The following is a 27008-nucleotide window of genomic DNA, read 5'->3' on the forward strand; positions in this document are numbered from 1 at the left end:
TTTCGCATTTCCTGTAGTTTCAATTCTGATTAAAAGCCGCTTGTACAGATTACATTTGGTAGATTGAATCCTTGGGCAGGTTTTGGTAATAAGTTAGCGAGTTTGATTTAACACGACTATTTTGTGTATTTTAATTAAGTGTGGCTTTCTTATCGATGCTCATCTTTACAGCGTACTCTATTGGGGTTTAATAATTGTTTAAGCCACAGTAGGAGTGTATTAGATCCTACAATACCAACTAGTCGGTTGTCTGTTTTTTGGGATATTATAGAAAAGTTTTTTGAGATATTATAGAAATTATTATTGCCTTATAATTATTTTGCTGTTCAAGTGCTGGCTCAGCAGGAGTTCATACCGTTTATAGCGCCTTACTCAAGGCGTTACAGCATAAGAGCAGTGTAGGTTGAACTCACGATCTTATGTGTAGTGTAGCAAGTGTTCTTACCACCACGCTGTCGGCTGTTCTTGGGATTAATGTATAATAATTGTCCTAGCAGGGTCGCAACCAACAACTAACATTTGCCTGTAATAGTTTACCCTTGCATTGCAAACGACAGGTGTTATTATTTTGAAGACAGTTGTGAACTCGAATTGCCGAATATTTTTATGGTAATTTACGTTTGGCTATTCAAATGAATTGATTTGTGAATTCGATAGAGCACAGAGACTTCATGAACAAAGTTAACACGATTAAAACATCAGTTTAGCAATCGTATTGTTTTTCGTTTCTTTTAATACACATAAGCCGTTTAAATGCTTTGTCACTAAGACTTTATCGAATGCATTCGAATACCGAGACGAATACGAATTGCCCCTTGTCTGGTTGATAACATACGACCTACAGTTGACAGTTAATAACATAAATATATCTGTGTATTATCCACTAAGCTCTATTATAGACATGCTATATATAAGCGGAAGACCGTATCTGAACTTTTATTTATAGTTGTTAAAAATAGTTTTTTGTGGCTTAAAAACTTTTGTATTGAGCATCTGTCAAGTTTAACGACTTTAAAGTGCAATGTTAAAAAGTACAGCCTTGCGCGACATAGGCAACGCCTTCTAAAATTAAATATCGTCTGACTTGTGACTGTTATACAAGCCAATCTTTTAAAAAGCTGTAATTTCTAGCACAGTCGTAATTTACATGTAACATGAGTAAATTAGGAAGTGATATTGTTAACGATTTTGAACGAGCTGCTAAAGTACACGAAACCGAATTGGTTATTGAATTGGGTGTTGACAGAGTAATACGATGGTGCGGGGTGTATTTGATTTTGGGTTTAGCTGCCGTTGCAAAGATAAGTGATTCAATTGGTAAGTTAATTATTAAAATCTTAAGTAACAAAAAATAGCTTTTTTTATTCGTTTTATAATGTTATAATATGTACTTTATACTTTTTTAATTGTTATTTAATTAAAAAAATGTGTTTTTTATTGTTGTACACACCATTTTATTTTATAAGTATTTATGCTTATACATTTATTTCTTTAATTTCAATGTTGTTTTCAATTTTAAATAAAACAAGCCAATATAGTAATAATGGCCTTTTGATATAATTTTTAACAACTTATAAATTCCAAATCTAGGCCCCATATTGACCTGTTTTCCTGCGAACAGCACAGGAGATTATTCGGGTGATTTTATAAAGTTTGCAAATTCCTATTGTTGGTCGAATGAGCTCGAAAACCCAACATCATGTGATTCACCTAATTCAACTTCTGATCTTCTGCAAAACCCAGGCTCAGTGAAATCAATAATGACACGCATGCCTTATTATTTGATTGCACAGGTATATATATATATATATCAAATGCATAAAAATATAATATGTTTAATTATGAGCTTTATTATGCAATTAGCTAAATCTTATTTTAAACAAACTTACAATATTAAATAACTTGAAAAATAATCAAAAAATGTTGTTTGGTATCCATATTTTAATGGCCTACTTTTAACTTATTTGTGTTTAAAAAAGAACCTTTTGTATTTAGGCTTTCTTTTATTCGATTGGGTATGCTTTCTGGCATTTTCGAGTCGGAGGACGCTTGTTAGGCCATATCAAATTTATGCAGCTTCTTCTAAATGCGATCTTCGAAAAACTTAAAACCATCCCAAAAGGAATGTATGTAAGAAAAGCCTATGATGAAAACAGTGACTATTTAAATGGATTACGTTCCTATGATTTTGACAAAGAGAAAAGAAATAATGTTCAAGAAGGTTCTGGCCAAGACCTTGACAAAGAAACGTTTGTCCCATCTGAAAATGTCTCTAGTACAACTAGTGAAGGCAAAATCCCATCCCCCATAGAAGTTGAAGCTCAACCTCATGAGGTTAATTTTATTTTTTAATAATAGTACAATGATCAAAAATAATACAACTGTAAAATTAACATAACTGTATTGTTATTTCAATACATATAAATACCTCATTTTTTTGTTTAATTTTATAGAGCGAAAAACTACTTCCGAAAGAAAAAACAAAAAAATTAAAAAATACAAGCCAATCTTTTTGTGAAAATTTAGAATGCAGTTTTGGTAAATTAAATATATATTGCTCTTTAAAAATTTTTAATAAAAAAATATAAAATTTAATGTTCAAAAAGGTTCTGGCCAAGACCTTGACAAAGTAACAGTTATCCCAACTGAAAATGTCTCTAGTACAATAAGTAAAGGCAAAATGTCATCCCCCAAAAAAGATAAAGGTCAACTTCATGAGGTCAATTTTCATTTTTAAATAAAAGTACAGTTGCCAAAATATTATAACTATAAAATTAACACAACTGTATTGTTATTTTGATATATACCTTAATTTTTTATTCAATTTTATAGAGCATAAAACCACTGCCAAATGAAAGCCAATCTTTTTGTGAAAATGTAGAACGCTGTTCTGGTGAACTAAATATATTTTGCTCTTTAAGATTTTTTTATTTAAAAAATATCAAATTTATAGTAAAGCTTAACGTTGTCTTTACATCAGGCCTATATATTTGTTAGTCTGTATGTCCGATTTTTTGCTTTTAAAAAAAGCAAGTGCTGTTTATATTGCATGTGCACAAACCATACTAAACTATGTTGCCTAATGCTTTAATTAGAGTGGTTTTAGTGCAGCTTAACTTGTATATTTTTATTACTCAATATCTTTTTTTTTAGCCAACGAGGATAAAACTGACAAAGAAAAAATAGTTAAAGACAATGATTCAGAGGTTAAATACTATAATTTTAAAAATTGTAACAAGACTATTTCCTTCAACATTGTAAAGTCCAGAATTAAAAAAAAAACATTTTTTAGACAAAACAAACAAATGCATAATTGGGTACGCCATATTTAAAAAACTTTACTAAATTATGGGTACGCTGTTACTTTTGAAAGTTTACCAGCCAAAAACGCTTACAAACACTTGCAAGAAAGAGACTGGTCAACTAAGTGTTATTGAAGCAAAGTTTACCGTAAACACTGTCTTAGTTTTGTTAAAAATAAAATCACTTCGACGTTGTTACCTAATACATTGTCAAAATGTTCAAGTTACCTTATAAATATATATATATAGCCTATACAGACGATTAATACTTTTATTTTAGAATGGTTATATTATAACAATTATTTTGGATATATTTTTTGTGTGTAAAGCACAAACTAAAAAGTGTAAAGCACAAACTAAAGTTAAGAAAGGCAGCAAACACTAATATTCGTTGCCAGGGGAACAAGTACGTGTTTATACTATATTGATGTATAATATACATTATGTGTCTTAACTCATGTGACGTTTAGTGATTAGAACTATTTTTATACCCAACGAAATTGTCGAATATATTAAGTTTTAAGAAAAACTTAATATTTAACAACACTCAGTTGAAATGTATGTTTCTTGTAAGTGTTTGTCAGCCAATATCAACCGTTTCTGGCTGGTAAATTTTCAAAATTAACATCGTAACCTTAATTTGTTAAAATTTTTCAAATACTGCCAAAATGTCTTATATAATATCGCTAAATATTGCTTTTCATGCAAAGTTTTTTTCTGCAAAAAAAAATTTAAAGTAAGAGTGCAACAAACGGCTCAGAAAGGGCAAAATAAAAATATTTTTTTATATCTGCCAGCGTTCGAACTTACAGCAATGACGTCGGGCGTCACGTGACTCGCGGGCATAGGGACTTTCCCTATTTACAATATTTTACATTTAAATCTCGATATCTCAAAAACTACTTGACCAATTTTTAAAATAATGGTATCCTCGTGTAAGTTGGAAAAATGCCAACATAATTAAAAAACTTTCCGTTTTTTTAAATTTAGAGTTCAAAATTTCTAATTATGGTTGCCAAGCTTACGTTGGCATGTTACAAAGACTAATCACCAATATTTTTAAAAGAATGAGTCAACTGATAAAAATTCCAATTTTACACCAAGGCTACCGTCCTTATCTTGGGTCTGTCTTAGGTGCGATAATGGTTAAAATTAGCATCTGATAATATAAGATGTCAAAAACACAATATTTCAATAGCATAAGGAAGAGCTGAAAAACAGACTTTGTTTTCAAACACATTTATTAATGCATATTTCTAATATTTATTTGTTAAAAAAATATATATAAATAATAACTAGCGACACATGATATTTACGGTTAAGGTAAGTAGCCCGAGTACGGATCGCTCGTTAATATAGCAGCCTGCATGGCGGCCTGCACGGGGAAAAACTCCCGCAAAGAAAATAAAAAATTTCGTAGTTTTGAGTACAAATCAACTAGAAAAGAACGCATCGACCCCAGTACGGATCGACTGGCAACCTTAATTATCATCTACAACCTTTTTAAACGATATATATTTAAAAGGATTAGATTTATAAATAATTTTCTATATTGTCCTATAACACTTTTAACTTGTTTTTCTAGTGTGTTAAAATGTTATTTATAATATATACATAAAAAATTTTCATTTTTAGAATTTCAGATCACTTTTAAAAAAAAAAAATTTTTTTTTTAATTAGTCCAGTGAGCTCCCCCCCGATTATGGAGAACCATTTAAAACTACAGGAATTTTTCGATTCTTGTACGGTGATATAAGAGACCATCATTTATTTTCCATGATGTGTTATGAGAACTTTGCTTCCATGCACCATATTCCATTTATTTTGTCAGGTATAAGCTTGCTTTTTTTATCTAAAATTAATCAATAATTATAAATATTTTCAAATAAAATAACTTTTTGGTGGTTTTAGATTTTTTTTAACGTAGCTTGCATTTTTTTAGTTTTTAAGCTAAGTCATTCTACAATAAAAGAAAAGGGAGCAAAAACGAATAAAGAGCCACCAAAAGATTTTTATGATTTGCACGAGGGGATGTTGTACCAACTGTGCCATCACAGAAATTTCGACAACGTGTTTCTTATTCAACAATATTTTGTGAAAAGCATGATGGCTTTTGTACCAGCTATGGTGTTTTCTGTGTTAATGGTTTCTTACATAGTGAACTACCATCAGGACATAGGCTTATCAGACACATTTCAGTAAGTTAAACTGATTAATATTATTTTATATGGTAATGTTTATACCTTTCCTTAATATTTTTTTTTTTTTTTTTTTAAATATAAAAAAACATTGGGGAGCAAATAGTTCTGCTTTAGTATGATTTTAGGCAAACTTTTTTGCATTGAAAAAAAAAGTTTATATATAAAAACTTAGGGCCGTAAACTTTGAGTAAGGATCATAATTACAAGAGAAAATTTGCGGGAAAGTAGAAGGGAGAACCAGGCAATACTGTAAAATACAAAAAAACTAGCTAGGACTATAAACTACAAGGGTTTTTAAGAACCATTAAGTACAAGTAAACCATAAAGTCTTTTATTTTCAGGTGCAAACTTTCTTACCAAGATGTATGTGTGTTGTGTAATATTAGAGGAAAATCGGATGTTGTCGCAATTTTTTTTGTTAATTTTTGTGTCAATATCATCATTGCTTTATTCTCTCTGGGCAACTGGCTGGTGATTCGATTTGGAAAATGTTTGGCAACTTGTCATTACTTTGATGATATGAAAGACCAATGCAACATTGCATTTGATGTTGCTAGAATGTAAGTAATTTTACCAAAACTGCACCAGTTTTGTAGTATGTTGTTTAACAATTTGAGCATACAAAATTAAAATTAAACCTTATTTAAATTTTTTGTAAGCTGTTAGATAATATGTCATTTAACTTTCATATGCACTTGGCATAGATTTAACTTCAGGTCTGTTTAACGGTAATGCTGAAGGTTGTTTTTTTATTAATATCTTTATTCTTGATGTGGGAAGGTCGACTTCATGACCTAAATATAGAGTAACAAACGGACTCCCATTCTCGAGTTTCTATTGGCAGTTTGGGATTTTATATTTGTTTATGTTTACTTTGTTAAAAAATGATTTATTTTCAGTGTTGCAACACAAGAAGAGAACAAAGGTAAAACAAATCAATAAAACAAAAAAATAAACAGTAAGAAAAACACTTTAGTATTTGTAAAAAATGTATATTAAAAAGTTTCTTTTACAACTGTATGTTTTGTTTCAGCTTGCCCTATAACCCTTTAAAGAAATCATTTTTTGTGCTTAGTTTTTATGATTTTTCTTTTTATAATACTTTTTTTTTATTTTACTTGATTACTGCACTTTTTAATAGTCTTTAATAATTTTTTTAATTATTCTTTGTATTTTTTAATGCATTAAACGTTACTGTTACACAACTAAGCTCTGTAATTCTTTTTAGAATTTTTTTTCACTTTTATTGGTTTGCATGTTATTTTTATTATGTACCAAAAATATAATTGTATGCTTAAAGCTGCTGTCATATGTTGCTGTTGTTAATTTTATGATTTTGTAAAAAAAAATTTCACAAAACAACTAATTTATAAATTGCGATGTCACGATTTTAACAGAAGGTATTAATACGTCATAAAATATGTAAGCCATTAAACAAAGACAGTAATCAAAGAACTTTAAAGCACAATCGTCTGAAATTGATGTTTTTGTTAATTAAAGTAGTACGAAGTTATTGAGTTTGTGGCATATTTGTACTTTAACCAATGACATATTCTAATCCTATAGGGTTTAGTAGTGGTTAACAGTAAAATAAATATACATTAAAACCAGCACATTTTAATATTTTGTATAGCAGTCTCAAGCAGTTGGTGCATAGTTAAATCTTTTTTTTTGTATATATCTTTTATCCTCGATGTGGGAAAGTCGAATGCGCAACTTAAACATAGAGTAACATCAGTATGCTGCTGACTAAGTGCTTGCTCAGCATGAGTTCGTACCGTTCATAGTGCCTTACTCAAGACCGCTACAGCATGAGGTCAGTGGGGATTGAACCCACGACCCAATGTGTAGTGTAGCAAGTGTTCTTACCACTACACCACGCTGCTGGTCATCTTAATTACTAGCGTTTAGTAAAGAAAAATGTCAATTTGTGATTTTTTAGTCAATATTAAAAAAATGTTACTTTGTATTTTTGGATTATTATCATCAGTTTAGCAATGGTATTGCTTTTTGTTTATCTTAATACACATAAATTGTTTAAATGTTTTTTTCACAAAGACTTTATCGAATGCATTCGAATACCAAGACGAATTGCCATGTCTGGTTGATAACATACTCTTACATACGACCTACAGCTAACAGTTGATAACATAAATATATCTGTATTTTATCTACTAAGCTCTTTTATAGACATGTTATATATATATATATATAAATATACATAAACGTAAGACCGTATTCACATTTTTATGTATAGTTGTAACAAATTTTTTTTTATTGTGACTTAAAATTTTTGTATTGAGCATCAGTTAAATGTGACGATTTTAAATTGCGGCGTGAAGAAGTGCTGACTTGCGCGACAAAGGCAACGGCTTTTATAGTTACTACCTGTCTGACTTTGACTTTTATACAAGCCAATCTTTTAAAAAGCTTTCTAGCACAGTCGTAATTTACATGTAGTATGAGTAAAATAGGAAATGATATTGTTAACGATTTTGAACGAGCTGCAAAAGTACACGAAACCGAATTGGTTATTGAATTGGGTGTTGACAGAGTAATACGATGGTGCGGGGTGTATTTGATTTTGGGTTTAGCTGCCGTTGCAAAGATAAGTGATTCAATTGGTAAGTTAATTATTAAAACATCAAGTAACAAAACAATAACCACTGATTTAAAAAAAAAAAATTTTTGTTATGCACTTTATTTGGATAAATTTTTCTTATACAGTTTGTGGTTGTTGTTGAATTATAAAAAATGTGTTTTTTATTTGTTGTTTACATAATAAGTATGATGCTTAGTGATTTTTTCAATTTTAATGTTATTTTAAACTTTAAATAATACAAGTCAATGTAGTAATAATGGCTTTTTGATATAGTTTTTAACCACTTATAAATTCTAAATCTAGGCCCCATCTTGACCTGTTTTCCTGCAAACAGCACAGGAGATTATTCGGGTGATTTTATAAAGTTTGCAAATTCCTATTGTTGGTCGAATGAGCTCGAAAACCTAACATCGTGTGATTCACCTAATTCAACTTCTGATCTTCTGCAAAACCCAAGCTCAGTAAAATCTTTAATGACACGCATGCCTTATTATTTAATTGCACAGGTATATGAAATGGGCTTCATTATGCAATTAGCCAAATCTTATTTTTAACAAAGTTACAATATTAATTAACTTAAAAAACAAACAAAAAATAATACTAGGTATCCATATTATAATGGCCTACTCTTAACTTATTTGTGTTTAAAAAAGGCCCTATTGTGTTTAGGCTTTCTTTTATTCGATTGGGTATGCATTCTGGCATTTTCGAGTCGGAGGACGATTGTTAGGCCACATCAAATTTATGCAGCTTCTTCTAAACGCGATCTTTGAAAAACTAAAAACCATCCCGAAAGGAATGTATGTAAGAAAAGCCTATGATGAAAACAGTGACTATTTAAATGGATTACGTTCCTATGATTCTGACAAAGAGAAAAGAAATAATGTTCAAGAAGGTTCTGGCCAAGGCCTTGACAAAAAAACAGTTGTCCCATCTGAAAATGTCTCTAGTACAACTATTGAGGGCAAAATGTCATCCCCCATAGAAGTTGAAGGTCAACCTCATGAGGTTAATTTTTATTTTTAAATAAAAGTACAGTGACCAAAATAATACAACTGTAAAATTAACATAACTGTATTGTTATTTCAATACATATAATACCTCATTTTTTTATTTAATTTTATAGAGCGAAAAACTACTTCCGAATGAAAAAACAAAAAAATTAAAAAATACGAGCCAATCTTTATGTGAAAATTTAGATTGCAGTTTTGGTAAATTAAATATATTTTGCTCTTTAAAATGTTTTTATTAAAAAAATATAAAATTTAATGTTCAAAAAGGTTCTGGCCAAGATCTTGACAAAGTAACAGTTATCCCAACTGGAAATGTCTCTAGTACAACTAGTAAAGGCAAAATGTCATCCCCCAAAAAAGATAAAGGTCAACTTCACGAGGTCAATTTTCATTTTTAAATAAAAGTACCGTGGCCAAAATATTACAACTATAAAATTAACACAACTGTATTGTTATTTTAATACATACCTTAATTTTTTAATTAATTTTATAGAGCATAGAACCACTGCCAAATGAAAGCCAGTCTTTTTGTGAAAATGTAGAACGCTGTTCTGGTAAATTAAATATATTTTGTTGTTTAAGATTTTTTTAATTAAAAAATATTAAATTTATAGTAAAGCATAATGATGTCTATACATCAGGCCTATATATTTGTATGTCTGTATGTGTAACTTTTTTGCTTTCAAATAAAAGCAAGTACTGTTTATATTGCATGTGCACAAACCATACTAAACTATTTGGCTTAATACTTCAATAAAAGTGGTTAAAGTTTAACTAGTATATATTTTTAATAAAAATATGTTTTGGACAATAAGTTGTATATATGTATTTTTATTACTAAATATATTTTTTTTAGCCAACCAGGGGAAAACTGACACCGAAGACAATGTTTCAGAGGTTAAACACTAGAATTTTAAAAATTGTAACAAAACTTTTTTTTCAACATTGTAAACTCCAGAAATTATTTAAAAGAAAAACATTTTTGGACAAAAAAACTAACAAATGCATAAGGGAGGGGTGGACAAACTTAAATTACAGTTCTAAATTTCTATTTATGGTTGTCAAGCTTACGCTGGCATGTTATAAAAGCTGATCACCATGACAAGATTTTTAAAAGAATAAGTCAACCGATAAAAATTCCAATTATACACCAAACTACCTTATCTTTCGTCTGTTTCAGTTGCGATAATGGTTAAAAAAAGGCAGCTGATAAAAAAAGATGTCAACAACACAATAATTCAATACTATAAGCGTTGAAAAACAGACTGTACTATAAGCGTTGGAAAACAGACACATTTATTAATGCGTATTTCCAACATTTATTTGTTAAAAAAATACAAACGAAATTTTCGTTGTTTCAAGTACGGATCGACTAGGACGCATCAACTCGAGTATGGATTGACTGGCAACCCTAATTTAACTACAACCTTTTTAAACTTACAGGATTTTCATTTAAAAAGATTACTTTCATAAATAATTTTCTATAATGTCCTATCACATTTTTATCTTGTTTTTTTTGTGTGATAAAATGTTATTTACAATATATACATTTACATAAAAAAAATTTCAGGTCACTTTTTTCAAAAAAAATTTTTTTTTTTTTATTTAGTGCAGTGAAGACCCCCCTAATTATGGAGAACCATTTAAAACTAAAGGGATTTTTCGATTCTTGTACGGTGATATAAGAGACCATCATTTATTTTCTATGATGTGTTATGAGAATTTTGCCTCCATGCACCATATTCCATTTATTTTGTCAGGTTTAAATGTGCCTTTTTTATCTAAAATTGACCAATAAATATAAATATTTTTAAATAAAATAATTTTATGGTGGTTTTATTTTTTTTCTAAAGGTTTTTTTAACCTAGCTTGCATTTGTTTTAGTTTTTAAGCTAAGTCATTCTACAAAAAAAGAAAAAGAAGCAAAAACTGATAAAGAACCACCAGTAAATTTTTATGATTTGCACGAGGGGATGTTGTACCAACAGTGCCATCACAGAAATTTTGACAACGTGTTTCTTATCCAACAATATTTTGTGAAAAGCATGATGGCTTTTGTGCCAGCTATGGCGTTTGTTGTGTTAATGGTTTCTTACATGGTAAATTACCATCGGGACATCGGCTTATCAGACACATTTCAGTAAGTTAAATTTCTTATGGTAATTCTTAAACCTTTTTTAATATTTGTGTTTTGATTTTTCTTTAAAAAGGGTACAATGTAAAAAACATTAGGGGGCAAAATTAGTAATGCTTTAGCCTTATTTTAGGCAAACTTTTTTGCATTGAAAAAAAAAGGTTGATATTTAAAAACAGATAATTTGTACTTTACGGTTCTTGGAAAAAACCAGAAAGTCTGCGGGATATTTAGCAAGGACTTTACAGTATAAGTAGTAATTAATGAGGATCGAAAAATACAAGAGGGAATTAGCCAGAACCTTTAGGTACAGGATTTTTTTTAGATCTGTCAAGTACAAGTTAACCATAAAATCTTTTATTTTCAGGTGCAAACTTTCTTACCAAGATGTATGCGTGTTGTGTAATATCAGAGGAAAATCGGATGTTGTCGCAATTTTTTTTGTTAATTTTTGTGTCAATATTATCATTGCTCTATTTTCTCTGGGCAACTGGCTGGTGATTCGATTTGGAAAATGTTTAGCAACTTGTCATTACTTTGATGATATGAAAGACCAATGCAACATTGCATTTGATGTTGCTAGAGAGTAAGTAATTTTACCAGAACTGCACCAGTTTTGTAGTATGTTGTATAACAATTTGAGAATACGAAATTAAAATTAAACCTTATTTAAATTTTTTTGTAAGCTGTTAGATAATATGCTATTCAACTTTCATATGCATTAGGCATAGATTTATAGGTCTGTTTAAGGGTAATGGTGAAGGTTTTTTTTTAATATCTTTATCCTTGATGTGGGAAGGTCGACTTCATGACTTAAATATAGAGTAACAAACGTTACTCCCACCCATTTTCGAGTTGCTATTGGCAGTTTGGGATTTTATATTTGTTTATGTTTACTTTGTTAAAAAATGATTTTTTTTTAGTGTTGCAAAACAAGAGGACAAAGCTAAAAAAAATCAATAAAACGAAACTATAAACAGTAAGAAAAACACTTCAGTATTTGTAAAAAATGTATATATATATTAAAAAGTTTCTTTCACAAGTGTATGTTTATTTTTAGCTTGCCCTATAACCCTTCTAAAGAAAATATTTTTTGTGCTTAATTTTTATGATTTTTCCTTTTATAATACTATTTCTTTATTTTACTTAATCAATGCACTTTTTTATAGGCTTTTAAACTCTTTTTCTGTATTTTTTAATGCATTAAACGTTAAAGTTACTGTTACATAACTAAGCTCTGTAATTCATTTTAGAATTTTTTTTTACTTTTTAATATGTGCATGTTATTTTTATCAAGTACCAAAAATATAATTGTATGCTTAAAGCTGCTGTAATATATGTTGCTGTTGTTGATTTTATGATTTTTTTGTTGTGCCTAGCAAAATTAGGAAAATTTTTTTATAAAACAACTAATTTATAAATTGCGATGTCACGATTTTAACAGGAAGTATTGTTACGTCATAAAAGATGTAAGCCATTAAACGAAGACAGTAATCAAAAACTTTAAAGCACAATCGTCTGAAATTGATGTTTTTGTTATTTAAAGTTTACGTTTTAGCAATTGCTTAACAGTACGAAGTTATTGAGTTTGTGGCATATTTGTATTTCAACCAATGACATATTATAATCCTATAGGGTTTAGCAGTGGTTAACAGTGAAATAAATAGACATTAAAATCAATACTTTTAATATTTTGTATAGCAGTCATAACCTGTTGGTGCATAGTTAAATCTTAATTGCTAGCGTTTAGTAAAGAAAAATGTTAATTTGTGATTTTTTAGTCAATATTAAAAAAATGTTACTTTGTATTTTTGGATTATTATTGCTGGGTAGGTGAAATAAATATATATTACTTTAATAATATTCAAAGTTGTTTAAATTGTTGTAAACGTCATAAACTTCAATTTTTAAATTTTAACAACAGCTCCAAATGCCTTTGGTGTACAAGTAACTTTGGAAAACGGCGCTATCGGAACAGTGCATAAAGAAATAATAAGGGACCAAGAAAATACGTTGATATGTGAATATAGAGCCGATACAAGCGGTGGAGCAAATAGTCCAATAATAGGGTAAACAATTACAAACAATAACTTAAGTTTGTTGTAACATAGTCGCATTCGACTTTCCCACATCGAGGATAAATATACAAAAAAAAAATCGTCTATTTTAATAACAAATAAAAACCAAATTTATGCAGAGCCTACTAATGCAAAAATATCACCAACTTTAACTAGTAAGAAGTAATTCAAAAAATCCAAGCTGGCCCTGTAGCATTGAACATTTTATTTTATTTTTAAAAGAATCGAATGGTTATATTCCCGTTCTGCAGATAGAACTAGTCCTTCACAAAACTTAGTGTTTGGAAGTCAGGTTCTTGAAATGTTCGCAGCTTTGTTTACATTTTTACCACCTGCCAGTTTAAGCATTTTTAACGCAACTCGAAGAGATGCTGGTAAGTTGCGTCAGCAATTTATTTTGAAGAATTTACTACGTAATTCATTAATCAAGTTTTTAAAAAGGCATTTTAAATTAATACCATTACAGCTTGTGTTAAATTAACTATGGTTTGGTATTAGGTGTAATAACAAAATCGACAATTTGTGTTTTTTAGGTTATTACACTTGTATTGTAACAATTCCACCCGACACTCCAAGCAAAGCCCAGGGAACTTACAACGTTACAGTTATAGGTAAAATAAGAAATGTAAAGCATACATTTTTTTTTAATATATATATCAAATATATCTTATAAATCTTAGTAAGCACAATATTTAAAATGCTTAATTACTACTCAAATAGTAACAATAAACTATATTTAGCATGTGTAATTTTTATGGTAGTCAAGTCATGTTATGAGTATTATTAATTTTATTTCGCTTAGTAGTCGTATTTATATTTTTTGTTTAGAAGCACCATCTGTTCCTATATGCAGATTTACGAGATCTTTATCTATAGTTCTTGGGTCACAAGCCACTTTTGAATGCTTTTCCATTGAAGGTGAATATTTTAATCTATCATAAAATACTCAAAATACAGATCCTATAGTCTTGACCTTATTTAAAGAGGCCTGTGCTAATTTGTTTAAAACTTGACATATTATTTCAATAATTAATGTTTACCTGGAGGTATTTTCTACACTGAACTTAATTGTAAAAATATGCTTAAAAAATTAATCTTTTACATTTTCTAGGAATACCAAGACCAACTTATGCCTGGGTTAAAAATAACAGAACGTTACCACCGGACCCTTTGTTCGAACCTATATATCGAAACACAAGTTACGCGTACAACACTGTAACTGGAACGTTGGGATTTTCGGTAAAAAAAGTGTATTGCGAATAACTTTTGCAATTTTAAATTGTTTTTGTCTTTAGGTTGAGGCTAGTCGTGTCGGAGAGATAGATTGCTCATATACTGCAACATTAAAACGCTATAATTTGCTTAGTAAAATACTTAAGGGAGTAAAGTTATATATATAATATTAAACAATAAAACTTTGTTTAGAATGTGACGGAAGGAGATGCTGGAGTGTATTATTGTATTGCAATGAACAGAGTTGGATCTCGACAATGCGCAGCAACCAGGATTGTTACAAGTATGAACTGTAAACTTTCTGTTGCATTTACAATACTTTATTATAATTTACAATACTGTTATAGCATTTTTTTGAAGTAGCCTTTTTAAACAATGATTTTTTTTTACAGGAAAACCACGATCTTTTGCAACTCATCTTCATATTGAACTAACGCTTATAGCTTGTCTATTGTTTATTTCATGCCTGAATTTAGTTATTTAGCTTAATTTCAGCCTATTTAAACATTACAACCCCGGGAGTCATTTAAGCACTGGTAGATTAGGCTCGAAAAACATGAACATGAATTAAAAATGTTTTAACATTTTTCGTGGAATTGCCTGTTATTTATAGTTACATTCGTTATTTGTACAAAAAATTTACCTGTTTTTTTAATAAATATGTTGTTAAAATGTTGTTTTAATTTTACAATTAGTAACAACTTACAAAAGTTTACAAAAATATATCAACTTGGCGTTCTTTAAAATTTTCGCTGTAACGATTTACAACGAGGGAGAAAGTAGACTGCATTTTAAATTTTCAAAAAATGGAAGCCACGCAGACTTAGTTACGAGCATTGTTTAAAAAATGTACAATAATCCTTTACCTTAAGACGATTGTTGTTAACAATGCTAATTATATAAACTTAAAATATGACATATTACAATATAACAACAATGGCACGAATGTCATTGTTTAGAATTTCTTTTGTAAGTTATTTTTGCCTTTTACGGAATTGTCGTAAACGTCGATTCTCCTAACTACGATTAGGTCACTCCTTTAAATTTGTACGATTTGGTTTCGGTCATGAATGAATTATTGCACAGACACAGGAACTGGCGGACAGATAGCAAGAGAAAGTGAGTTGTTGGAAGTAATGAAATTTGTTCGCTGTTGGTTTGAATTAAGTTAAAATTAATCGGATAAGGCTGTTTTACGTTAGCATGTACAGATGTAAAAAATATGTCAGACGCTAACTTTTGTTGCCTAAACTATTAAAAGTCACTCTGTCAGTCTTACTACAACACAGTCAGACAGTCGACAGTCATTTATTTAAATTACATAAATTTTTATTTGATTTTGTAAGCAGTTTTAAATCTTTGTTTTTTTCACAATTTAATAATTACATTTTTTGATTATTTTTATGCTTATAAAATTTTTCAACAGTTTTTACTTTGGGTAAATAGACTTTAAAAAGGTTATTGTCAAAAAATTAACGTTATTTTATGGATTTATACACAAAAGTTAAAAAATAAATATTAAGATGAGTCATTTATGCTTTCTAATTGTTTAATTTTGTCAAGCAGTAAAGAGAAATATTTTTTTTGTCCTTTTTTGTTACTTAGTTCCTCTATTATTTACAATAGTAAATAGAATAATAGCTTATGTCTGAGAATACCTTTCATACATAATATATTTTTGGATAATAGAAAAAATAATACTTAAGAAAGTAAATTTTTTAAAATAAAAAAATGCTTCGAATTCTTACTGCAATCACAACTTTACTATGTTTAGGTAAGTTTTTCATTTTTTGCTAAACAAATTGTATTATATCAATTACAATATGGATTGTTTCATTTTATCAATTTAACATAGTTATTTAGATTTGAATTAAAAAATATGGTCATCTTTAAAGCTAAAAATGATAGCTTATCATGTTTTTTTAAACTATATATATAATAAATACTTTTTGATCTAAAAAAAAGATGATTGTGTTTTTTTGTAAAACTGTATTCACCATCCAATGCATAGTGATTAAAAAAAATGTAATTCTAACAACCCATTATTTTTAGTTTCTTTATCTGTCTCTGTTCGAATTACTGTGGAGGGGGGAGCAAAATCAGTCGATAAAGAAATAATGAAAGATGAAGCAGCAAATTTATTTTGCGGTATTGCTGTTTCAACGACTGGTTCTGCCACCGATATTCAGTAAGATTTTAATTTTTTAAATTATTCTCAGTTAGTGAGAAGAAATGTTTATTTGATTGTCATTTTAAAAAAATCTTAATTTGGTAACAATATAAATGTATTGAAATTTAGTGAACATTATATATAAATGTGTGTATGTATGACTAACTTGTATGTCATTAAAATAAAAAAACTGCTACTTGTGGTACACTGAAGAATTTTAGTTAAGATGATATTGTAATGATTAAAATGCAGTCAGGGCAATTGACAAGTATTTTGACACACTAATTTATAATGTATTATAATAAGTAGAGATTGACACAAGTCAAATCAAAGTATTCTGACAGAAGCAAGAATTTATAAATAAGAAATTATTACTAATTTAAATTAAATCTATAGAATTAATTATATGATTTAGATCCTCACATGCACTGTATCTATGTATATTAGGCTTTACTTTTTTTATCTAATTTTTATTAATGTTTAGCATATCATGGACTTATAATGATGTTGAATCAATCGTATATGATGGAATATTGGCTGATAAATTTGTTGACACTTTTGGATTTAATGAGCCAGCAACTTTAATTATTAAGAATCCACAAGTGAACGACAGAGGTCAGTAGATATTTTAACATAAACAATTTAATAATTATTATGTGTTTATAACAGTCGTCTTTGTAGTAGAAAAATGAGTATAGCAGTAAAATAATGTGAAGTTTATAATTTTAATTTATTAAAAGCAATTTTAAGCAGTTTAATTTGCAGTTTTTAAAAAAAATTGCATTGATATTTATTTAAATCAATAATATATATATGTATGTTATTTTATTATTATGTTTAACTACTTCAATGTCTAAACGGCAAATCATGCATTTTATGTTTTTTTTTAATTTTTTAATTTAGGTATATAGTATCATTTTAACATTTTAATTTTTCTCAGGTAAATACACTTGCCAAGGAACATTACCTTCAGACACACCAAGCACAGCAGAAGCTTCTTACAATATTACAGTTGCAGGTAATTTATCAATGGTTAAAATTTGCACAACCTTTATAATATCTCTTAATTTATTCCTGCTAGGCAGTCAACATAGCTAGCCATATTATCTTTACCCCGGCTTAATATCAATCTGTATATGCCACTGCTAAATTGTTTAATTTATATTTTGTTTTTAAGCATGGCAGCTTTAATACTATTTTTCCCAATAAATACTGTTAAAGCTTGTAGTTGTAAAGCTTATGTGTTTTTGAAATTGTTTCAAATCACATTAAATAAAAAGTGCGAAAATATATTTAAAAAAGTTTAATAAATCTTTGGTCCAGATTAAATGCAATTTGTCATCCCTAAACTGTTTTTTTTTCTTCTTGATATAGAACCACCTTCTGTGCCTATATGCTCGTATACGAGCGATCTGGCTTTAACTTTGGAATTTAGTGCTGAATTTCACTGCAATTCTATTGAAGGTAAGTTAAAAAAATCAGTATTGTTTAAAAAAAATTAAAAAATTTTTTTATTTGGTTTCTACCACCTCAAAATTTGTTTAATAACAAATTAATACATAGATACCACTGTAAAATATATTTATTTTAAAAGTATATACAGTATCAATTTTTTTTTTGGTTTATTATTTTCTCATACTTAATTTTACAATATCCTGTTAAGCAGTTTTAATATTTCCTTTATTAAGCCTTTCTTATTGTTTAAGGTGTTCCCTTTCCTATGTATACATGGTTCAAGGATGGAAATGCATTACCAGTTAACAGTCAAAGTACCCCCACTTATCAGAATACTAGTTTTACTTACAGTAGGTCAACTGGGACACTGTATTTTTCGGTAAATTTAATAAATTTGAACTATAAAAAACAACTTTTTTTAATTCCAATGTGTTTAATATTTAAAAACTATAACTGACTATAGGTTTATTTAAAACTCTATTAAATGCAAAAAATTTAGCATGTATTTGTCAAAAAACTTGACACTGATTTTTTCCAAACTATTTTGTAAATGGAAAATATTTTAAATTTAGGTTTTAAAATACTCCCATCAGCATATTGCAAAACCAAAATATATATGTACTGTTGGGTTTTGCAAAATATAATATGTAATTATGGATTGTTGTTTCATATTTTAACCACAGAAACCTTACACCCATCCAACAATATATTTATTTATTTCACATTTGCTTCAAGCAAAGGCAATAACTGTTTTATTTACCAAAATTCTTTGAAACAAATATAAAAAAAACTTTGTTATATCCTTTAGAAAGCAACAAAAGCTGACGCAGGTGTATATTACTGTCAAGCTTCTAACACAATTCTGGGCCAACAGTATAGTGAACAATGTCAACCTACCAAAATAACAACAAGTGGGTTTTTTTATCTTATTATTTTGTATGGTAGGAATTAGGTTTAAGTTGCGGTGTATTATTTATTAAGTGTATAAGAAGCTGCGGTTTGTTTAATCTGCCATTTAAACAGGTATTAACTTGTATGCTTATGTTTAAAATAGGGTTTACAAAAAAAAAGTTTTTTTTTTAAATGTAAGAAAAAAATGTATTTAATTTTTAAACCTAAATATTTTCATTTGCGAAATCCATTTTAATTATCAGCAGTGATTTTAAAATCTCTTTTTAAATCACATGAATTAATTGCTATCTGTAAGTCATATAATTATGGGTTGGTCTGTGATTTTAGCAGTCACTATGTCTGGTTATTCAAGACTTGTTTTGTTTTTACAGAGGACCAAGACATTGGTTTAATTGTTGGTATAGTTTTTGGTGTTATTTTTGGTCTCCTTCTTATTGGTGTTTTAATATGGTGGACATGGAAAAAAGGATATTGTGACGGTATTTATTTTAAAAATTGTTTTACGATTAAAAAATAAATTTTTTGGTATTGTATGTGTATTAAGTTTGTATAATAATTAAAATTAAGGTGATTTAGTTTTAAATTACATTTAAATGAAATCTGTGTTTCGAAACATTAAAAAATTGTTAAAAATTATGTTTTTAAATTGTTATACATTACCATATATATACCAAAGTACAGTTTTAAAAACATTTGATTAGTGAAATGCCTATAGGCCTATGTCGTATTACAATATCTTATCAGATTAAATATTAAACTGTGTTTTAGTTACGCCACACTATTTAACCTGTAAAGTTAACTGTTTTTATTGAATATTAAGTAAATAGAGTGGGTAAAGCAAATATTTGTTGTAGGCTACGGGCTGATTTTGTTCTATATGTAGCTTAACACACGCCTAGTTCAAATAACAAGTTTTATTAGGAGTTTTACTATCACATTTCTGATATTACAATGTGAATTTTAAGCAATAATTTTTTTTATCTTTTTTGAAAATTGTTTTCAATCCCAATACGTTTTTTATTATACTTAAATGTGTTATAACATAAAGTAATAAATGTCCTTTGTGCTTTAAATGAAAATTTAATCTTTGTAATATTTTGTCAGTACAAACTATAGCTGTTTTTTATATCGAAAAACATATTCAAAAAGACAGAAATTTTAAATTAATATATTTTTTTTAGCTATGACGGGAGGAGAAGACACTGAAGAGTAAGTCAATTAATTTTTATTTTTAAATTTATTTAATCCTCAAAGTCCCAGGTTCAATTCTTAGTATTGACAATTTTAAATTGTTTTAATATTCAATTAATTATATTGCCATGATATTTAAAAATCGTTTTTTTTTATAAGAGCATGCTATTTTTCACCATAATCTTGAAATGTTTATTTTAAATCTTCAAAAGTTTAATTGTCAGCATTGCCCACCAATACACTATTGTCATCAAATTACCAAAGTAGAAATAATGTTATTGTGATTACTTAAATTACACAAACTGTTTAAAAAGTCCCTCGACAATTCAATACCGAAACTTAAATCTAATTTAATCAATATTTTGTAGAATTGACGATGAAGCTAACGATATAATGTTGGACGGAAATGGTCCGAGCGTTAATAAATCCCTTCCTCCGAGCGAAAGAGGCGGAAAGGTAACTGATTTATGTTTTTTTTAATATTTATGATATTTAAAATCATTTTTGTTCCTAACAGGCCATGTGTATTTTTGCATATATATATGTTGAATGGTAGATTATAAATTTTTTTATTTTTTTTTTCTTTTTTAGTTTTTTGTTCATTTTTTATGTTTTTACAGCAAGAAGCTTCTATGATGATCTAATTCAGGTTTTTAGTTCACTTAATTATGTTCAAGCGTATGTATATAAGTCCAAACCAATTGCAATTTGCTACAAGCAGTTTATAATCAACTTATCAACCTGTAAACCTAGAAACTTAGAAAAAAAAAACATTTTAGGGCGATTTTTACGGTACCGATTTTTATTATTTTTTACTTTTTTATGACAACAGGGGCATAGCTTAGTTATGTTGTTTTAGTTAATTAAAAGATGAAGGGCAGTTCGTTGAACTTATCAATATCAATTTGTTTTTATTTTTTGTTATTTTGGTGCGTTTTTCGTTAAAAAAATCTCAAAATTTTGTGAAGCATTTATGCCCGCTATGCATTTTTTAAATCCCAAATCGAAATAAATCATAGTTAATTTTCATTCCTCATTCGGCATTTCATTTTATTCAATTTAGACGTAACCAAAAAACAAAATTTTTGCCCGATAAATTTTTAGGTCTTTTAAAGGTTGGCGTAATTGTGTTGCTAAATGCCTTAAACTTTAACTTTGCTATTTTTGCTTGGCATGTATTCATTCTTTTTCAATAAAAAATGAATTTTTTTTTAATTAGGAATCGTAGTTTAAACAATATTGTGTAGGTTAGAGTTTTTATACGGGCTTACTACTTCATATATTTTTGCTTTGTGCATAGGCCTATATTGGCATTATTTCTGTAATTACAAAAAACGAACCTATTTATATTAATTACTAACACCTTCCCATTATATGCGTTTTTTAACTAACCAAATGAATTTAAAAATGTTGATTTTTTTTTATCAAATTTATGAACTTTTTATGTTATATCGCTTTGGCGAAAAAATATTGTGTCCTTTCGTTTGAAATTATCACACGCACACAATTAGCTGTAATTAAGGCTGTTTTATTTCATTACCACGGAATCTATAGTACAACGATGTAAATAGTTTTTCTTTGTAGCGAGTGTTTTAGCTTTTCATATATAATGGCATAAAGGTACGTCTGTAAGCTTGTTAATGATACATTATAGTTGGCTCCAATACACTAAAGTTAATACCAGAGACGCCCTTTTTCTTTGTCCTTCGGTTAAGACATAAGCTTTCTTTTTATTAGTTAAACCACCTTTTATATGATATGAAAATTTATTTTCTAAAAGTCATATTTAAAATTTTTTTGTAAATCGAAAAACATGAAATTAAGTGTTGATGGTTTTTTTTATAAAAGCGATTATTAAATATTGTTTTTATATGTTTCGAATTTTTGGTCGATTGTATATTAGAGCTGTGCTTAAAATTGTATATCCATATTTGTAACTGTTTTTATTATGTACTTAAAATAAAAGTATACTTTTTGGTTGACTTTTTAATTAATAAATTTTGTTGCATGCTAATTATTTTTATTCGCTTGAACTTTATCGTGTTGACCGTTATTACAGTTTGTAAATAAACTACGTACGCCTTTTACTATTAAAATGCTCTAGGTCGCTTTCTTGTGACTGGTTAAAAAGAAATTTTGAATCAGTAAGGTGGCGAACCGGTCATGGCGTCGGACTAAGAGCGGAGAGGTTTTGGGTTCGAGCCGCACCAACGTCACGCTATTCGCCCTTGAGCCCGGCGTTTATGGATAGCTTGATCACGCCATAACAGCACACCCCATCTCGATGAAAAATATAAAACCTATCGATAGAAAGAATCAGTCCGGTAGTGTGGTAAAATGGTCATTGCAGCGGACTACATCCTGAAAAGTTTTTTGAATAAGCCGCACCTATGCCACACTATTTGCCCTGAAGCCCGGTGTTTACGGATAGCTTAAAACAAATGTCTTAACAGCACACTCTTTCCAAAAAAATATAAAACTTATCTCTCAAGGGGAAATAAAAAAAATCGACCCAATAGTCTATTAGTATGGTAAACCGGTTATGGCAACGGATTACATACCGAAAGGTTTCGGGTATAGGCTGCAACTATATGACACACTATTTTCCTAGTAGCCAGGCATTTACGGATAGCTTGAAATACGTCCAAAAAGCACACTTTTTCCCGATTAAAATACAAAAAAAGTCACTCTAAAGTATTAAAAAAAATCGACCTTTTGAACCGAATGTGTTGTTTTTCAATTAATAATGCTACACGTTAGCTTTAGGCCTACGTTATAAAATTTACCGTGTTATATATCAACAAAGGTGAAGCTTAATTAAAAAAGTCAAAATTTAACAGATGTTTAGATGTTTTTATATGTGTTCACATCAAAAAAGTGGTTGATAGTTAAGCTAACTGTATTGCAATGTAAAAATGGGTTCCGTAACTTCTCGGACCTGACTTGTAAAAGTCATAATTGAATACTCGCGTTCCGTTTTTAAACTCTAATACCCATAAAAAAATTCCCAGCGATTTTTTACCTATTTGCTTGTCTATTAAAATCCCGCAATTTCGAAAGGATTGTAAACAATTGGCCTCTTGACTTCGGCGTCTAGTTTTTTTATAGGTTTAGTGACCACACGATTAACCTTAGTTAACTGAATTTTAAAAATATTTGCTGTATCAATCACTTCCTATTTGGACCAATGCTATTTAAATCGATTGCGGAAATATTTGTATGGATTTTCTGATCACAAACATCTATTTAAATAAGTATTAAACTGGACCAGTCTCTTATAGGACGGCTGCCAACTGTCGTGATGATAGATAGACCATTGATTAAATGATTAAGTCAATACAAAAGGCGTTGATTTACTAAATACTATATACACTGTGCCACCGACTTAAAGGATTAGTTTAAATTAACGCACTACAGTGCTTACTTGCTCTAAGAATAGAAACCAATTTAAGTTAAGTGGCTCTACGTGCTTAAGCATAGAAAGTCTTTATAAAAGGTTTTTTTTAAAAATGTCTAAAAATTATGTGTTGATATTTTTTTAATTATTTTTTTTTAAAACAGAGCAAGCAAAAAAGGCTATTTTGTAGTTCGATGCAGTGCATGTACAAATAAATTTGCTTTTTTCGAGTTGTGGCCGATATTTAAATAAAATAACAGCTGTCAGTCATTTAGCACAGATTTTAAATCGACTGTTTACTATTTGATAATATTTGATCGACAGGAATTTTAAATTTTATCAAATCTTATTTTATTGATCTTTAGTTAATTATCACCGCCTGATAAGGATGCAGATATAGTAAAAGTGACGTTTTGTATACATGGCATAAAAACTTTGATTGTTTCTTGAAAATAACATTCCATTCTATTAACTGATTGAAATTTATTAAGTTAAACATAAAAGTGTAACATTTTTTATTTACACATTTCTGGTGGTATGTGTCATTATAAATATTGATTTTTAAATATGATCTCGACTGAAATATTGTCATCGTCGTTTATATAAAGCTATAAAACGGTATGACATTTACCAAGGCGGCCAATTGCTTTTAATTGTTTCGATTTTTATATGTAATGGAAATTGGCGACAAAAATGAAGAAATGTTAAGGCTATATGACTATGTAAAGGTTTATTTTTCTACCTAAAAAGTAGTAGTGCTTATTTAAACAAACCAAGCGATATTTTCATTTAGGCATATCGGTAAGTCTAAGATTGTTTTTTTTTGTTTATTTTTATGATTGTATTAATTTTTATATACTGACGGATACAGCTTAAGTAAAAACGCGATAGGCATTAGCATATCATATTAATCTTAACTTTTACTTTAAAAAGTTTTTTTTGTTTGTTTTGTCGACAACTGTGTTGTTGCTATTTAGTTAGTGTCATTATTACGAGTTTCGGTAATAACGTTACAGAATAAAATTACGTTTAACCGCTTTTCTACACAAAAATAAGGTCGTTAATCGACCAAAAAATTCCAAAAAATCATGCGGCTGTTTTTTTCATCTCAATAATACTTCTTTGTAAACATAAATGGTATATAGAAGGCTTCAGTATATTTTATGTTACCAGTTTTCACATTACTCAAATTTACGTAATCTAAATACCGTTTGTAATTTATTTTAAAATCTTATTCAAATAGACAACTTGTCATGGCTTTCAACCGCTGGTGGCCCTAATGATGTATAGGCTTAATTAAAGCAACGCACACGGAGACCGAGACCAGCTGATTAAAACAAATTGAGGCATACATTACAAAAAGGCGTTTCTTCAAACTAACAAAATATAAGGTTGTGTATCTATAAAGTTAGCTTACATTAAAACAGTGAACAGTTTGTGCATACAATTTTTTCATGTAGAATTGTTAAACAACAATGATGAAGCAGATTTGAAGCTTTTCAGTTTTTGAAGCTTATCAGTTTTTGCTATATTTAGCTGTTCTTTTATCTAAAAAAAACTTGTAACTATTTAGATAAATTGCAGGTTGTCATAGCCTATGTTATTTGTTAGAATAGTGGTTTTTGTAATCAGTCGAAGGTGAACTCTCTTGGTAGATAGGGTATGGTACTGGTTGTATTAGATTACTTAAAAACCCAAAAAAGTCTAATGAATATTAAATGTTTTTGCAATATCACATATACAGTTCTACTGCAGATAAGTCTATCACTGTTAGCCTAATATTGCAGCGCCTAATATTTAGATGAATGCTCAAATTAAACCATATAATATATTTCCAGTTTTTGTTAAATTACAATTTTCGACTTTCAAATTGTCATATAAGTAAAAAAATATATAAATTACATGAAGTTGCACACGTTACATCTTGCCTCGTTTTATATGTCAGACGTAAGGAGAAAGTATTTTAGGTAGATCAAAATTTTTCTCTGGAATTGTTACCCGGCATAATCCTTACAAAAACGTCACAATATGTAAATTTTTGTTTCTTGTTGAAAGGCATTGAAACTTTTCCTAGAAAATTTTAAACCAATAAAAAAACTAAAGTCACGAAAAAATTGTATAAATTCGCTGTAAAATTACCAAATGATAGTTATTGTCTACTTTAATTACATTTAAATGCAACGTAATTAAATATTGTATATACATTTTTTATAAAATATAAACAAAATTGTATAATTATAGGTTGTATATGTTACGGGCTGTTGCTTATTTACAGTAGTATACAACTTCTTCTTGTTTTTTTTAAAGAATAGGCGCGAAAAAAATGTAAATTATTGATGGCTAGTTTTTGTTAGCAATGTCCTACGGTAATCTTATTATTATTATATTATTTCAAAGTTGAATTTTTTGTGAAATAATATTCGTTAAGCTTACCGCAGGCGAGGCATTTGGCTATAAAAGTTCAGTACGGTCAGCATATACAACAATCTAATTATTTAAAATTGTATAGCAAGTTGAAAGAAGTTTGGAATAGATAAAAGTTTAGGCTAGCACTTACAGGCTCAAAAAGAATTATTCTGACAATAACATAATGAATTTAAATATATGTATTATAGTAAATGTTATAGTTTGTAGCCTGGCACTAATTATTAAATAATATGGTCATGCCATTAGAAAATTAAACATCTCATTTTTATTTGAAAAAAAAAGTTTTAGAAGTTAGCCAGAACTTAGTCAACTGTATAAAAGTAAATATTTTTATTTATTAAAGTAATATTTATTTGTTTAAAATTTAAATATTAAATTATATTATTAATTTAATAAAACAGACTAATTTATTTTAATTAGTTGGGTGACGTAACAATAATAGGTTTTTAATTACATTGTATCAATTTATCACAGTATAATATGGGTGCACGCATTAGTTTAAACATTTTTTGACCCGCACGATTAACTGGCATGTTAGGAAACTTCTGTAACATTGTTAATTAATTACGATTCGCTATAATTGTTGTTAAATTTTGATTTTTCGTTCGGACGCAAAAAATTAAAAAAAATTATTTATTAACACTTATTTTTTTACTCAACAACCAAGGCATACAGTTGGTTTGGCCCTATTTTAAAGCTGTTTTTTGGAAGAAAAATTGTTTACAATATTAAAGACAAAACAAATGCCGAATACAGCCTTTGTTTGACCAGGATACCAAAATAATATAATTTAATTGTATATTTCATATTGTAAGACAATTATATTCCAAGTTTATTTAAACTTTATATATTTTATTTATTATTGTAGACTTTAAAAACTAATAGGGCTTGGA

General features: G+C 28.5%; 3 protein-coding genes across 3 annotated transcripts; all 3 read left to right on the forward strand.

The window, feature by feature from the left end:
* The first annotated feature begins 1154 nt into the window (after positions 1–1154).
* On the forward strand, positions 1155–6556 carry LOC145753435 (uncharacterized). Its single transcript, XM_082569845.1, has 12 exons — positions 1155–1317; positions 1591–1793; positions 1996–2334; positions 2454–2538; positions 2607–2719; positions 2833–2893; positions 3154–3206; positions 4983–5133; positions 5245–5500; positions 5845–6063; positions 6403–6428; positions 6537–6556. The coding sequence occupies exons 1-12, from the start codon at positions 1155–1157 to the stop codon at positions 6554–6556; spliced, it is 1689 nt and encodes a 562-aa protein (XP_082425971.1).
* Positions 6557–7853: 1297 nt separating this feature from the next.
* Positions 7854–13287, forward strand: LOC145752165 (uncharacterized). The gene is made up of 12 exons (XM_082568390.1): positions 7854–8127; positions 8409–8611; positions 8775–9113; positions 9232–9316; positions 9386–9498; positions 9612–9672; positions 9975–10015; positions 10728–10878; positions 11003–11258; positions 11620–11838; positions 12176–13081; positions 13177–13287. The coding sequence occupies exons 1-11, from the start codon at positions 7965–7967 to the stop codon at positions 12213–12215; spliced, it is 1671 nt and encodes a 556-aa protein (XP_082424516.1). The 5' UTR covers positions 7854–7964; the 3' UTR covers positions 12216–13081; positions 13177–13287.
* Positions 13288–16201: 2914 nt separating this feature from the next.
* On the forward strand, positions 16202–22378 carry LOC145752330 (junctional adhesion molecule 3B-like). Its single transcript, XM_082568597.1, has 11 exons — positions 16202–16337; positions 16616–16751; positions 17218–17348; positions 17674–17751; positions 18108–18197; positions 18440–18567; positions 18997–19099; positions 19472–19579; positions 20282–20309; positions 20660–20747; positions 20912–22378. The coding sequence occupies exons 1-11, from the start codon at positions 16295–16297 to the stop codon at positions 20933–20935; spliced, it is 957 nt and encodes a 318-aa protein (XP_082424723.1). The 5' UTR covers positions 16202–16294; the 3' UTR covers positions 20936–22378.
* Positions 22379–27008: the final 4630 nt, after the last annotated feature.

This window comes from Corella eumyota, chromosome 5, assembly GCF_963082875.1.
Source record: "Corella eumyota chromosome 5, kaCorEumy4.1, whole genome shotgun sequence".
Lineage (NCBI taxonomy): Eukaryota > Metazoa > Chordata > Ascidiacea > Phlebobranchia > Corellidae > Corella > Corella eumyota.

Excerpts from the sequence above, each read along its gene's own strand:
- LOC145753435 (XM_082569845.1), top strand. The coding sequence starts at position 1,155 with ATGAGTAAATTAGGAAGTGATATTGTTAACGATTTTGAACGAGCTGCT. Across the intron at positions 2,720-2,832 it reads ATAAAGGTCAACTTCATGAG|AGCATAAAACCACTGCCAAA; the intron begins GTCAATTTTCAT and ends TCAATTTTATAG. Across the intron at positions 5,134-5,244 it reads TATTCCATTTATTTTGTCAG|TTTTTAAGCTAAGTCATTCT; the intron begins GTATAAGCTTGC and ends GCATTTTTTTAG.
- LOC145752330 (XM_082568597.1), top strand. The coding sequence starts at position 16,295 with ATGCTTCGAATTCTTACTGCAATCACAACTTTACTATGTTTAG. Across the intron at positions 18,198-18,439 it reads TCACTGCAATTCTATTGAAG|GTGTTCCCTTTCCTATGTAT; the intron begins GTAAGTTAAAAA and ends TTATTGTTTAAG. Across the intron at positions 19,100-19,471 it reads ACCTACCAAAATAACAACAA|AGGACCAAGACATTGGTTTA; the intron begins GTGGGTTTTTTT and ends TTGTTTTTACAG.
- LOC145752165 (XM_082568390.1), top strand. The coding sequence starts at position 7,965 with ATGAGTAAAATAGGAAATGATATTGTTAACGATTTTGAACGAGCTGCA. Across the intron at positions 8,612-8,774 it reads CTTATTATTTAATTGCACAG|GCTTTCTTTTATTCGATTGG; the intron begins GTATATGAAATG and ends TATTGTGTTTAG. Across the intron at positions 11,259-11,619 it reads GGCTTATCAGACACATTTCA|GTGCAAACTTTCTTACCAAG; the intron begins GTAAGTTAAATT and ends TTTTATTTTCAG.